This window comes from Hippocampus comes, unplaced genomic scaffold (genome assembly GCF_001891065.2).
Source record: "Hippocampus comes isolate QL1 unplaced genomic scaffold, H_comes_QL1_v1.1 scaffold45, whole genome shotgun sequence".
In the NCBI taxonomy this organism is placed as follows: Eukaryota; Metazoa; Chordata; class Actinopteri; order Syngnathiformes; family Syngnathidae; genus Hippocampus; species Hippocampus comes.
Genome location: NW_017805783.1, coordinates 4,188,808 through 4,203,600, shown reverse-complemented (window position 1 = coordinate 4,203,600; position 14,793 = coordinate 4,188,808). Strand labels below are relative to the sequence as shown.

The 14,793-nt window shown below is 43.0% G+C and overlaps 1 protein-coding gene across 3 annotated transcripts in view; it reads left to right on the top strand.

Annotated features, from left to right (window-relative positions):
- The window catches only part of LOC109525017 (tetratricopeptide repeat protein 28), a 185,100-nt gene that overhangs the window by 157,842 nt on the left and 12,465 nt on the right, over positions 1 to 14,793 (top strand). For all 3 annotated transcript variants that reach the window (XM_019885235.1, XM_019885236.1, XM_019885237.1), the window contains 6 exons: positions 1,347 to 2,143; positions 2,237 to 2,781; positions 4,041 to 4,564; positions 8,672 to 8,781; positions 12,830 to 12,959; positions 13,056 to 13,274. In XM_019885235.1, coding sequence (XP_019740794.1) covers positions 1,347 to 2,143; positions 2,237 to 2,781; positions 4,041 to 4,564; positions 8,672 to 8,781; positions 12,830 to 12,959; positions 13,056 to 13,274 — 2,325 coding nt within the window. The remainder of the gene's footprint in view (positions 1 to 1,346; positions 2,144 to 2,236; positions 2,782 to 4,040; positions 4,565 to 8,671; positions 8,782 to 12,829; positions 12,960 to 13,055; positions 13,275 to 14,793) is intronic.

The window sequence follows — 14,793 nt, the reverse complement described above, 5'->3', positions numbered from 1 at the left end:
CACGGTTAAAATACACATGTTCACCCTATTGAGACCAGTTGTTATGGTGGAAACTTTGGCCGCTTTGCGGGACAGGAAAATATCATCAGATCGGAATGAAATTTTGCACAGAACCTTGTACCATAGTATCGACAAGAATTCCGACCCGGCCCGACGAATCCGACAAACTTTTTTTTTGCCATGAAAATGTGGACCACCCTAATATATATATATATATATATATATATATATATATATATATATATATTGGCACACTGTACTATTGTACAACTTTTGTTAAAACCTTACTATTAACTTTAATTTCCAACTCCCAAACATGTTTAACATATTTACATATTTAATTGCAAATTGCAAAACATCAAACAAGGGGGTGTTTGTGTACCATGTGTTGAGGTCCTCCATGTGGCCGGGTTATGATGAAATAAATGTGAAAACACACAAGCTAATCCCAGTGGTACTTCCCTCGTCACCACCAACTGCTGAGCCCTTTTCCATCGTTCGTCACACCACCGCGGCCCCCCTCCATGTTTCCAAATGATTTTGATCTCTGATATCCAGTTGGTGGCTGTACTCCCTCGTACTCTTGTTGCCTCTCAGCTGATCACAGTGCTGATACAGCACAGCCATGATCAAACAATGTGCTGGCCCAAAAATATTTGTTGTGCAGGTGTCTTCTCTTTCCTGGAGAGTTTAGAGTTTCTCCTTGAATAGTTTCACTTCTACTAGTGCTATGTTTTATTGTACTCTCACTCAATTCTGGTTGACAATGACAATGGAAGGCAAGTCGAAAAGGAGCCCAGGTTCATTAGATATGCTGTAATGTGTTTTTACAATCCTGTGAGAATGATGTTGTGCATCGGCTAGTGGATCTCCGGGGGAATGTGTGCACGTGTTTGGTTATGTGTGTTTGCGGCAGATGGCTGTTATTTTTCATAGGATCATATTTTATCAGAGATAATGCATGCAGCACCGGCTTCTCGATTATTATTTTTTTTCATATTTATCTAAAATGAAAGTTGTTTGCTAAGCTTTTCATCAACTTCATCCACTCTTATGTTATTCTTTGCCAGAATCATCTCAAACTCCTGCGAAAAAGCCTTTAATTTAAACAAAATAAATGGATAAAAACAATACTGTAAAGACACAAAAGGCAGCTTTTGATTGTACTACATTTATAATGGCTATAATTGTACGTAAGGGTGAAGCGTAAGCAGAGACCAGATGGCACAGAGAGCATATTTTACAACCAAATGGCTTGTTTTGTCCTTCCTGACAAGGCACTTGCATTTTCTCTACTGTAATTTTACCCCTTTGGAGTCTTTAAACTTAATATTCTCTCTTCACAGGCATTATTCACCAAATGAAAGGAGACTATGAAACTGCACTTAAACTCCACAAAACACATCTGGCCATTGCTCAGGAGCTCAACGACTATGCCGCACATGGGAGGGCTTATGGAAACATGGGCAATGCCTACAATGCCCTCGGAGTCTTTGACCATGCTGTTCGCTACCACCGCCAGGAGCTGCAGATCTCCATGGAGGTCAATGACCGGGCCTCACAGGCATCCACTCATGGAAATTTGGCTGTAGCGTACCAATCTTTGGGAGCCCATGATCGGGCTTTGCAGCATTACCAGAACCATCTCAACATCGCTCGCGAGCTCCGAGACGTACAGAGTGAGGCGCGAGCCCTGGGTAACCTTGGCAACTTTCACTGCTCTCGTGGCGAATTCCCTCAGGCCGTGCCCTATTATGAGCAGTACCTGCGCTTGTCCCCCGACCTCCAAGACATGGAAAGTGAAGGAAAAGTTTGTCACAATTTGGGCTATGCCCACTACTGCTTAGGCAACTTCCAGGATGCTGTCAAATACTACGAGCAGGACCTCGCTTTGGCCAAGGATCTTCATGACAAACTAAGTCAAGCCAAGGCATACTGTAATCTGGGTTTGGCCTTCAAGGCCCTGGGGGACTTTGCGAAGGCAGAGGAGTGTCAGAAATACCTGCTGTCGCTTGCTCAGTCCTTGAATAATTCACAAGCTCGCTTTAGAGCTCTTGGCAACCTGGGGGACATATTTGTCTGTAAAAAAGACGTGGCTGGAGCCATTCAGTTTTATGAGCAGCAGTTGGCCTTAGCTCATCAGGTATTAAATAGAGACGCATTTTGTAAATTGTCAAATAATTCAGCAAATACTTTCAGTGTAATTTTCATATGCTCTTTTTTTGTCCGGTTTCAGGTAAAGGAGCGCAGGATGGAGGCCTGCGCCTATGCTGCCCTCGGGGCCACTTACAGGCTTGTGCATAAATATGACAAGGCTCTGGGTTATCACACTCAAGAGCTGGAGGTCTACCAAGAACTTGTGGACATGTCTGGAGAGTGCAAAGCTCACGGTCACTTGGCAGCAGTCTACATGGCCTTGGGGAAGTACGCCATGGCCTTCAAGAGCTATGAAGAGCAGTTGGAACTGGGGCAGAGGTTGAAGGATCCTGTTGTGGAGGCACAGGTGTATGGAAATATGGGCATAACAAAAATGAATGTTGGCGTGATGGAGGAAGCTATTGGGTATCTGGAGCAACAGCTTGCTACTTTACAGCAACTGAGTGGTAATGAGGCCATCATGGACAGGGGCAGGGCCTACGGAAACCTCGGAGACTGTTATGAGGCTCTCGGTGACTTTGAGGAAGCCATCAAGTACTACGACCAGTATTTGGCAGTAGCTCAGAGTCTCAACCGTATGCAGGATCAGGAGAAGGCGTACAGAGGCTTGGGAAATGGACACAGGTGAGTCTGCTTCAATTAAAAAAGGTTTGGACATTTTTTTTTCCATGTTCAGGATCAGGCTTCCATATAGTTCATAAATTAGTTGAACATCATCAAACAACTGGATGTGTACATAACCTGGAATAAGTCAGTGTTTTATATTTACTCGAGATTTGCAAGGTATAGGTGTGACTTGATAAGTTGCGCTCACAAGATATGTTAAAAGGACACCCAATTTATATCTCACGTGTTAAAACATGAAAAAACATGTTCATGTGGTCTCCCTGGTTCTGCAAATGTGCAGCAATCATGAAAAATGCAACACAAAATTATATTCTGGAACAAAACAAACAAAAAAATGGGCAAACATACCTTTGAGGTATGTATCTGCTTTTGTTGTTGTTTCCGCTGCAGATAATTGTATTTACTGAATATATTGAAGAATTATAGGACTCATTGTTTGGATATTATTTATTTTAGAAAGCAAAGCTTTTGTGCTAGACGAGTGCCAGCTGTCTCAGCAACATCACCGGTGCTGATGTTATCTGTAAGTTAAGAAGTTTTGACATCGCGTAGCTCACTGATTTCAAGTAATATGACACCTGTGCTTTTTTTAACCTTTATCTGCCAAAGCTCACAACCAAGGAGTCTACAATGAAAGGATATTTGCAAAAATGCTTGCTGTTTTTTTTTCTCACCTGGCAGATTGTTTTCTTCAAGTGCGTTGTCAGCGCCTCTGCAATCACACTTGGTGGTATCAGGAATGCGCGAGTTCAGAGGGAATTTAAAATCATCACCCATAAAGCCCTCTCATCTTCCACCAGTCTTCTGTCAAATACTTAGAACACAACATTATTGACTCTGAAGATCTTAATTCTTATACCTTCCCATACCCTTTGAACTGGCATTAAACAATTGCTGACATTCCTGAAACTGTGATAGCACAGTAAATGTTTGAAGCCTGTGGAAGCCAGCTAAAGGTTTAGAAGGGGATAAATACACTTCTGTCTACACACACTTAACACAATCTAGAGGGAAAATAGGCACACAACGGTAATCCTAATTTCATATCCAGGTTTACAAATACTGCATTTTTTTTTTGTGTTATGCAAGTGTCCCCAAAAGTAAAATACTCTATCGACAAATAATTTGATACACTTGAGTGTCTTCACTATACTATGTTATTGTGTATTGCATTCTTATAGTATGCATCTGCACCTTCCTTTTGGTCTTTTTGTGTGTGCGTGCGTCTTTCTGACACTTTCTGTTTCTCTCCTTAGGGCAATGGGAAACCTCCAGCAGTCGCTGGTGTGCTTTGAGAAGCGGCTCGTGGTGGCTCATGAGCTGGGAGAGTGTGGAGTCAAGGCTCAGGCCTATGGTGAACTGGGCGCGCTGCACAGCCAGTTAGGCAATTATGAGCAGGCCATCTCTTGTCTGGAGCGTCAGCTGGTCATTGCTCGCGACACCCAAGATCGACTACTGGAGGGCGATGCCAGCTGTGGTCTAGGAGCCGTATACCAAGCGATGGGAGAATATGAGACAGCGCTGCGATGCCACCAGAGTGACCTTGAGATTGCGGAGGAAGCTGGAAGCACCACGCGCCAGGCTCGTGCCTATGGAAACCTGGGCCTTACATATGAGTCTCTGGGAAACTACGAGAGGGCAGTTGTGTTCCAAGAGCAGCATCTCAGTGTGGCAGCGCAGACTAATGACTTGGCTGCCAAGACGCTAGCCTATGGCAGCCTGGGGAGAACACACCACGCACTGCAGAACTATTCACAAGCTGTCATGTACCTGCAGGAAGGTGAGTGAGGCAGCGAGAACAGCACTGAGCATTGCCTTTGTTGCCTGAGCTGATGGGCTTAGAGTTTTGTGAATTCATGAATATGAAATTCACAGCCTATTTGCTGCTAAGCCTTTGCTACATTTTTATTAGGATGTGCATGTTTGTGTGGCTGTATATGTGTGTTTGTGCTTTTCTGATTATGAGCGCACGGGGGATTCAGGGTGCGTTTTATGCATCTGCCCCTGCCTCTCTTGTCGTATCGGTATTCCAGCGTTTGTGTCTGTGCAAACCTATGTGGATGCGTGCCAAAGCCTTTTTCCTGTTTACTGCCGATTGTTCTACCCACCTCTGTACTTTCCACAGAGAGTTCTTTGCAGCGAGTTGGTAAAAAGTCTTTTCCCACTGTGGCACATTTCACGTGTCAGATTATAATGAAAAGAAAACCCCCAGTTTGGCCTCTCAAAAATTGATTATCTCAGTCAGTGCAGAGGTTGTAGTGCCCCATTTATGTGCGCTAAATATCCGCTTCTCTAGCTTTGCACATGACTATTAACAGACCTCTTGCTCAGGCACACCCACCGTTTTATGGGCCAAGCCCTGTTTGAATCCAAGAAAATTGCAGCTCCTATGTGGGGCAAGTCATAGCTCACCCTGCAGGGAGTGAATGCAAGGAAACCAGACTACATCTCCAGCTGCCAGAAATCGGCATTATTTGTATTATCTGGGTCTTACTAACCCCATAGCCCCTCGGAGACCCTGCTTTTTGAAACTTAATGAAAACAAAAGCGACAGCCCGTTCTATCTCCACTCTGTCCTCCTGGTGCCCCCAATGCTGTCCTCGTATTGTTCCTCAGTCTGGCTGTGGAAACGAACTCTGCCTTCACTATACTTGATAGCCAATTATTTCTGGCCAATCTACCCTGACCATAAAGTCTGGGTTGTGTATATGTCTGTTTACATCCTAGTATTGCTAGTTTGAAGTTCTGCACTACAATGTACTTGTTAGTTTCCCCAAAAATATCAATTACAAGCAAAAAATATTAACTACAGCAAGCACTGTTTGTACAATGTAACGTCCCAAGTCAGTTTGTGTAATCAGTGCCTGATACTGTATTCACTCACTGTTGCAGTCTTGTCAATCGAAAACATACCGTTTGAGTTATGTTCGGAAAACACCTGGTCTCATCTTTCGTGTCTTATATCTAAGGAACAAAATGGACACATAACTCTAAAGCAATGAATTCATCAATCTGCGTTTCAGGCTCAGTTCCCCTTGGATCTATAGCCTCTTCAACACAGAGATGTCATAACATAGCTGCTTCAGAAACAACAGAATGTTCAGCTTTAGGCTGCCTTTGTCTTTTACACATTATCCATTCAGGACAACCGCCTGTGCTTTTCCACAGTGACTCAGCAACTGATGCGGAACAACGTCAATGACATGGCTGGAGTGAGTCGTGGCACAGTCTTTCCATGTTTCATTAATAGAGCAACACATAATCGAACCGTAATGTGGCCCTATAGCACTTTTTTTTATTTTAAAGACAACTGGAGCCTAAGTTCACCCAAATAATAGCCATAGCAGCCATGTAATTGTTTACTGCATGTACAATGTCAAGAGTAGTCCTTGTACATTTAAAACTGAAGTTTATCGATTCAAACTTCAGCATGGTCCCCAAGCACTGGTTCGTTTGGTACTGGGCCGCACACATAGATCGAAAAACAATCATAGCTGCCATAACTGTCCCAGCTGTCTTCGAGCGGTAGGCAGAGGTCACCCTGAATTGGTCGCCAGGTTACGAAAAATCTATCTTACCATGAACTGGTCCCTGGTGGCAAAAAGATTGGGCACCACGATTCTACGAAATAATGCTGCCCCCACATGTTCTTGATTGTACCTCTAGCATTTGTTGTGCTCGCATGAAATTCCACGGCCGTTTCCCATGTAGTTGGAAATGATATTTGCACATAAAAGCTGTTTCGAAAGGCGGATGTGTGTGGTCCTTGGGGGCTGCAGAGATTCTCTCATCCATCTGTCAAGCCGCCTTTAACACGTTCTGTGGTTGCTCAATAGGGGTAGCCAGGCACAGCCACATCTTGGTGTCAGCCACTGCAACGTGACTGTGCCTGCGGGGCGCACCGAAGGCTTGCTTGGTGACAGTGACAGACACTGAGTGATACAGAGAAGGAGAACAGAGGGAACAAGAGCGTTTGGAAGGAAAGAGAGAGACTGGGAGTAAGAGAAAAGAAAGATGTCAGGCGGGCAGAGAGGCGAATCAGAGATGGGCATGAGTCATGATTCACATGTATTATTTGCCTGTCAAATGGAGAATAAAGAAAACAGAGTTGGTTGACATTCCGGCTTGATCATAAAATAACTATAACAGTGTGTGCTTGTGTGTGTGCGTGTGCGTGTGCGCGTGCGTGCGTGCGTGCGTGCGTGTGTCGAGGCAGATGAAAGGCTCAGCGCTACAGTTGGGATGAATGAGGGGTGAGCCTGTCAGAGAATGAAGAGGATAATTTAGATCTGTTTCCTTTCTCTTGTTCCAGCGCTTAATGAGCCCTAAACAGCCGAGGCCCTGTGAGCACTGCCGCCCCATTCGAGATGAAACAGGTAGAGGGGAGGCACAGAGATGAGAAAATGAGTAGTGGCAGTAGAGGGAAGGAAGAGCGCAGCTGATGCATAGGAGAATGAGGGCGGTCGGGGTTGTGTGGAAAGATAAGGGGAGTGGGGGTAGAGGATTGTTGGTGGACTGAATCAGGCTTCAAAGGCTGCCGGCGAGCGTGGCCGTAGAGGAGCCATAAAGTCTACAGTTACGTGCTGTGTTGGTGAGGTTTGTGGAATAGTTTCAGGTCATGCTCTCTGTTCTTGGCTTATCTTCTCCGGCCACAGACAGTTTTCCAGTATTGCCGGGAAAACGCAGTACGAGTGTGGCTTGGCTCATTTTTTGCCATTTCTGACCAAAAGCATGTCTAGACTATGCCATCGCATAAGCAAGCCGAAAGAATACACTTATAAGTGCGTTGACGTGACTTCCCAAAAAGCAATAGCTTATTGCATTCTGCTGACCGTGTGCCATGCATTTAACACCTTGGTGTGATGTGTGGCCCAGCAAACCTCCTTCCACCTGGCGTCATTGTTCTCTGTTTGAGAGCATTTTCTCCTCAGTAACTGGGCAGAACCAGGTATCCGGCAGGCAGGCGAAGGACACATGCAAAGATGTGACATACACATCACTGCTTGAGCCACAGGAAGTGAAAGGCAAACTGCGGGCTTGCAGGTGATTTGCCATAGTTACTGATTACGCATAGTCACCTTGCACGCTGCGCACATACTCCATTTATTTACGTGTACGCTGATGGCTGTCAGCTTCAAGAGCTCTTGCAGTCGAACAAAATGCATATAGTACCGCTTTACGATAAGTGGGTCCTTATAAAAGAGTACGAAATGGGCACTGATGATTTTTTTTTTTTTTTTTATCAGTTAAGACCTAATATAAACTGCTATAAGACATTCATAAATAAAAGTGTGACCACAGCTTCCAAAATTACAAGTTTTGCTTGAGTTCCACTGTTTTGCTCTGTTGATTGCTATGAATGGCGGTCGGAAATTCTGAGGATTACGATGTCTTTAACTTTACAGTACTAGCATAGATAGCGATAGTGTCAAATAGTTTGTTTCCTAATAGATTAAATCTTCGTATTAGCTGTTTGTTTTTTTTTTATCAAACATTATGTTTGAGGAACACCAATTGTAAAACGGTATACTTTGCTCAGGGTCCATTATTAGATATTGATGGTTTGTAAACATTTGTAGATGTGATCATGAAGCGATGTGCTTTGCTGTTTAAGCATTAGGTGTGTGTTTGTGTTTGCTGAGTCAGTTGATCCTCTGCATTGATTGGTGGACAGCCTTCCTCTGTCAATGTGTGCCTTTGAACGTTCTTGTCCCACTGTGAGTTGCAGCTTAGAAACGAGGCCAAATATTTCAACCTGTTCACGCGCCGAACATCAGCGCCACGCCACGCTCACATCTGTTCTTTCGAACGAGCACGCCTGTTCGGAATAATTTTGACCTGCCTCCTCTGACGCTTGTCCTCTCACGCTTCCTTCCCTCTCTGGCAGGCTTGCGGCTTGCAGAGCAGTTAGCTCGGCGTGAAGAGGAGGCAAAGATCCGCCATCGTCTGGGGCTGTCTCTTTGGGCCAGTGGGAATCTGGAGGAAGCCCAACATCAGGTGATTTAACGAATGGTTATTCCTTCAACTACCCTGAATCTGAACCATCATCCCCTTATCCACCACATGCACCTTAGACTCTGCTAATCATACAGTAGCATTTCAAACAAGCGCTTTGGACCCCAAAACTGGGTCAATTTTTATGTGGCAAAACACGGAGCTGCCAATTGTTCCGAAATCACTGAGAGAACGCTAACATGTTACGCCCCTCACACATTAAGATTATAAGGAATATGAAAAAAAGAATCATTAGAGTGGCCACGCTGCTGTTGCTTGCCGCCGTTCCCTCTGTGCGGGTTCTCGGGAGGTGGGCAGAGCGCCCCACATCACACATACACGCATCAGACCTACACTCCGCTGTTAAACCCACTGCCCACCTGCCAGGCATGAAATATACATTTAACATCTCTTCCTGCAGTCTGTCCACATGCTACAGTTCTATTTTATTGATTTTTTTTTCCATAAGTGGTTACGGGGATGTTGTTGAGCTGCTTTCATGTTCAAAATCTGTTTAGTCCAAATCTTATTTCTCATATCTAAAAATATGCACATTTATGTGTCCCAAGATGTGTTTTACATCTTGCACTGTGACTGTTTTCAATTTTCTCCAAAACCAAAGCGAGCTAGTAACAAGAGGATGCATGTTCTTGATTCAATCAGGATTTTTTTTTCCACCTAAAACAAATATTGTCCAAGCAACAGATTTCCTTTCACATGTTTGCTTCACAATTGAAAAGTGACCTTTAACTACAGCCTGGTCGATACAGTGCTTTGCCCAAGTTTACTCATCCAACAAGCAGGTGCAACATGATTGGACAAACTGTCATCTTTTGCTAACCAATTAGATTGTAATTGTGGATACGTGCCAGATTTTTCCTCAAAGAATCTAGTACAACAAAACAAATGTATGCTATTATGCCCCCTTCCAAAAGTATTAGTATAACTTGTGTTTCCTCTTACAGAAGTAGTACCATGAATACCAATTCCATTATATTTACTATTGACTGAAAATGTTGGGTTTGAAATCAAAAGATAAATCTGGAACATGACTGCAACATTGCAGCATCTAGTTCCAGGTATTCACATCTGGATCGGATGACACATTTTTGAATATATCAAGTTTTGTTTGAACCTACTCTTTTATTTCTTAAGCAAACATATTAGAACATGAACATGCATTTTAATATGCATCTGTCCCATTACATTGTTTATTCATAGAGTAAATTGCACAGAGTGTGTATGCTCACTTAGATCCTTGAATTTAGCCTGTGAAGATATTATTTTAATCATCATGAAAGCCAGAGAGCTGTGTATGGAAAATAAACAGTTGTGAAGCTGAGAGATCATCCAAAATCAATCAGAACCATTTCACAAACATTGGCCATGGCCACTACAACAATGCAATGCAATTGGAATGTTCTGGAGAAGAAAACGACAACTGGAGTAGCCAGTAACACAGCTTGAACAGGCGCTCATCCTCACATATTCGACCTGCATGTCATCAAATGCCCACTATGCATTCCGCACAGATGGGCCAAAGCGACAATGACAATGACTGACAATTGTCTGTGCAAAGTCATTTAGAGGAACAGTGTCACTTTTATGTTTGACTTTCTTTTAATCCCACTTGAAACATGAAGCTCTAAAGTGGTCATTTGTTCCACGTGACATCTTATTTTTAACATGAAGCTCTAAAGTGGTCATTTGTTCCACGTGATATCATTTTTTTTTGCGTCTGTAACTCGACGTTGTGCTTTGTGCACATGTGTGTCATATCATGGACACGTTATGTTCACATTAGTAGTCACTTTTTTTTTTGTAATGTGAACAAGTACATAAAAAGATCAGATCTAGTCATGCAGCATGAACATGGCCTTGGAGTCATGTCCATGCATTGTATTTGAATAGTCTTCAAGGTTTAAACAAATATTTGGTGTTCGGCAAGAAAATGAATCTAACGATTAACTGAAACCATGGAAATCAGGAATCTCTATACTATCAAATGTCTCTCATCCATATATTGCCACATCAGATCTGATTTCTTCTTCACTATCAGGTAAATTAGCACATGGATTTAAATTTGGAATAGCTTTGTATTGGCCTCAAAAAGGGTGTTGAGCAAAGTCATCGTATGCAATCATTTTTGCCGTATGCAGCAGCAAGGATAACGTTTCCAAGTCGAAGTTGTCTTCTAATTTGGATTCGGTGATTGTTCTTGAATGTGTTAACCTCGGTAAATCCCATGACCCTCACTTATAATTGATATTCATATTGCATATGTGAAGAATGAAAGCACTTGACCTCACATTCTTCATCCTCTCTATATGTAAAATCATAGGTGTGGACTTGTTGCTCACTGTGACACCCGGATAAACCTGTGATCATTTTAATCAGTACAACAATACTACTCTGACAACCACTTGACGTCCATGTGTTAGAAGAGCAATGAAAATCAATAAATTGACGGTTACTTAAATTTCAGTGCTTTTCTGCAGATGAAACATTTTGCTTACCGTTGATGTAATTTGTCTGAGAGGGACGTTTCCCGGGGGCAGGAGGTCTTTTATAGAAATGACAAGAAGAGCGTGTGCATCCAACTCGCATCATTGATTCCGTATGTCACTGACATTTACATCACATGTCCAAAATAGCCACGTTGGAGTCGGTGACATTTTGGGTTTGCGTCCTTGTTGTCTGGACCACAGCCCGATAGTTCACCATAGACACAACACATCTGGAATTGGCAGCTGAGATGCTTTGAGAAATGAGTTTCACTTTTAAAGTGGTGTCTGCAAAATCTTAAAAATGGAACTAGCACTGCAGTCATCGGCCCAGAGCCATATCAGCAGAATCACCAAGGGAATCACAGCTTCTTCTCGCACTAACGCAGCAGAGCGAATAGATTCTCAACTGATCTCTACTCTCCACTCCATCTGAGAGACTTTGCAGCATGACCTTGGGATATTCCAGATGAGGCACATTCTTTGCATGTGTGCTAATAAGAAACTCTCTCTCTCTCTCTCTCTCTCTCTCTCTCTCTCTCTCTCTCTCTCTCTCTCTCTCTCTCTCTCTCTCTATCCCTCCACCCTCCCTCTCAAATTAAAACACTGTTGATACAAATGATTTCACCTTGAGCTGCAACCCTTTATTTACTGCAGCTGTTTGTCTTGTGTGACTGTGATCAAGCAGTGTGAGAAGAGTGCTTTAAAAGCCTTTGTGTCGGTGGGGACTCCTGGAGAGTGGCTCTGTAGCTCTCTCAGTCATCCTCCAGCATGACCATTGGCGCAGAAATAGGAAATCAATAAAGGCTTCAATGAATCGACACTCCTAGCCAGCTTTGTTGGGCAAGGTGCAATAGTCCCCAGCAGAATGCCTTTCTATCATCTCTCTGCTCTTCTAAATACAACATTTGACACTAAATAAATTCATCTAGTAATCACGGGGATACCAAGCAGTGTGTGGATCCTGCTCACCTTAAATGCCTAGATAATAGTTTGCCCTCTTCCTTGTCAATTCAAATCAGAACTGTGGAGATGCTCACTTGAGTTGCATGGCAATTCATCAACAAATTCAGCTGGAGTGCATGCCAGATCGGGTAGGTGTGATGCTACCACCTAGTGGAAGAACACTTTTTTTAATCAGTTCACATGTTTTTATAAACACACTGTTATGGTTGACAGAAACTTACTCCTCCCACATTTCATGATTCCTCTGGCAGCTTGGCAGTGCTGAAAGTGTCTGAATTAGGAACTAGTAAATCATTCTGATAAAAAGATCTTTGTGCCCCTCTGCAGTCTTACCATCTTTTTGAATGATATATCATCATTTTAGTATGCTCATATTTGTATAGAAATGTTCAGTTTAAAATGGACCTCGAAAGTTCATTTTACCTTGGATAAGTCGTAAGCCCTGAAACTTGATCAAAACATGGGTAAATTACACACCAATGTGAAAACACACTCAGTGACTCACAACCAGTTTTAGTTCATGTGATTTGATAGCTCATGCAATGGAATGTGAATTACAGTTATTGCTATCGCTGTTTCAGCTTTACCGGGCATCTGCACTATTCGAGACCATCAGACATGAAGCACAGCACAGCACAGACTACAAACTTTCCCTGTTTGACCTGCAAACTTCTTGCTACCAGGCTCTCCAAAGGGTCCTTGTGAGCCTAGGTATGTTTCCTCCCAACTTTGAATTCCTGTCAGTAATTTAAGACTGCAATGTTTTCGATGTATTTTTTTCTGAGTACCAATGTCCGCGCACTACAGGCCACCATGATGAGGCTCTGGCAGTGGCAGAGCGAGGACGTACACGAGCTTTTGCTGACCTTTTGGTAGAAAGGCAGACGGGTCAACAGGATTCCGATCCCTACACCCCAGTAACAGTGGAGCACATTTTGGACACCGTCAACAGCCAGAGGGCGTTGGTACTTTATTTTTCCATGGCTGCTGGTTACCTGTACAGCTGGCTACTAGCCCCAGGAGCAGGTAAGAACCGACTTGGCTTTGGAGTATGTTTACTCGACGTCTATTCAGTCGATTTTTTTTAACCCTTTGAGGGACAGCGGTTACTACAGTGGACGGCTTATCATGTTATCAGGTTATAGGGTGCATGAATTGTTCAAGGTCACATTTCGCAACTGGTTTATATTTGCATTGATCCTGGCAATTTACCATTTATTTTTTGATAATATTCAATCTTAGCTGAGATGTGTTCACCATGCACAAAATGGAGAAATCAGTTGGACCAAAAGTAACTCAAGTTTGAAATCAAGTGGTTTATTTGCCCTTTCAAACTTTCTAGTGTTATTTTGAGCAACGGGTTAATGGAGGCCAATCTTCACACCATGCTACAGCACCACCTGCCACTTCACTGTTGGGATTTGCCTCCCCACCCCTCAGGGCTTCTGCCTGTGAACCATGCTAATTGTTAGCGACAGAGTCAAACAACACTGGCAATATCTTCCCACCTGACAAAAGCTAAACACATCTCTGTTGAATCTATTTTCATCTCTTGGTTGTTTTTTTTTTTTTCCTCACCCTGCTTTTCGTTCCCTCAGTTTTTGAATGCTTTTTTCTGCAGTGCATTCTCATCTCTTGTCGACTACCGGGTCACACCGACTCAGGCAGTGGCACTAAGATGTCTGATCTTTTATGAGTCGTGAAATTCCAGCGTCTTAAGCGGTCCCATTTTCTATGAGCATGATTAGTGCATGTCACACTCAGCTCTTTGCTACTGATCTTTGGTGCAAAAAGGGGGAAATAAAAGCCGTGACCCGTGTCCCATTCCACCAAGCTTTAACATTTGATCAAATCCAGCTCAGAGGCAACCCGATGAATTTTGAACCATAGCATTATTGATACAAATGAAGGCAACACTTCAGGGACAACAGAGATCATCAAAGCGCGTTATGTTGCCCCAAGTTAATAGGGAACCACTTGCTTGTTAATCGGCTGTCTGTTCACTTCCTGGCATTCCCTGGTAACCAGCTGGTACACAAACATGGCGCTGTCTGAAGGGGCTGCACTCACAAAAAAGGGCTACAAATGTTGTAATTACGCTGTAAATCACATCTTCATAGCCTGAATGGACATGTAAATGAAAGTGTACTCGTGTCATGCGAAACGAAACACCAGCATTGACAAAAAAACGGCTTTGTGCTCCAGTTCCCATCGTGTGCTGCTCCACCCTACATTACTCCTCAAAAGATAGGAAGAGCTGTCACAGTGTGGGCCAGATGGCAAAGACAGCTTACACTTATATTTTATTGAATGGAATGTGTTTTATTCATTTATCTCCGCAGATGCCCTACTGCACATATTTGCTGCAAATTCAATTGTTCTTTGTTTTATGAGAAAAAAATATTTGAGGGTTGAACATTTAATCTATTTATTTTCTTGGTATTAGCCAATGAACTTTTCAAAAATGAGGACTCTGTTTTGCATAGCAAATGTCCAGGGTTATTTATTATTATTATTATTATTATTATTATTATTATTATTATTG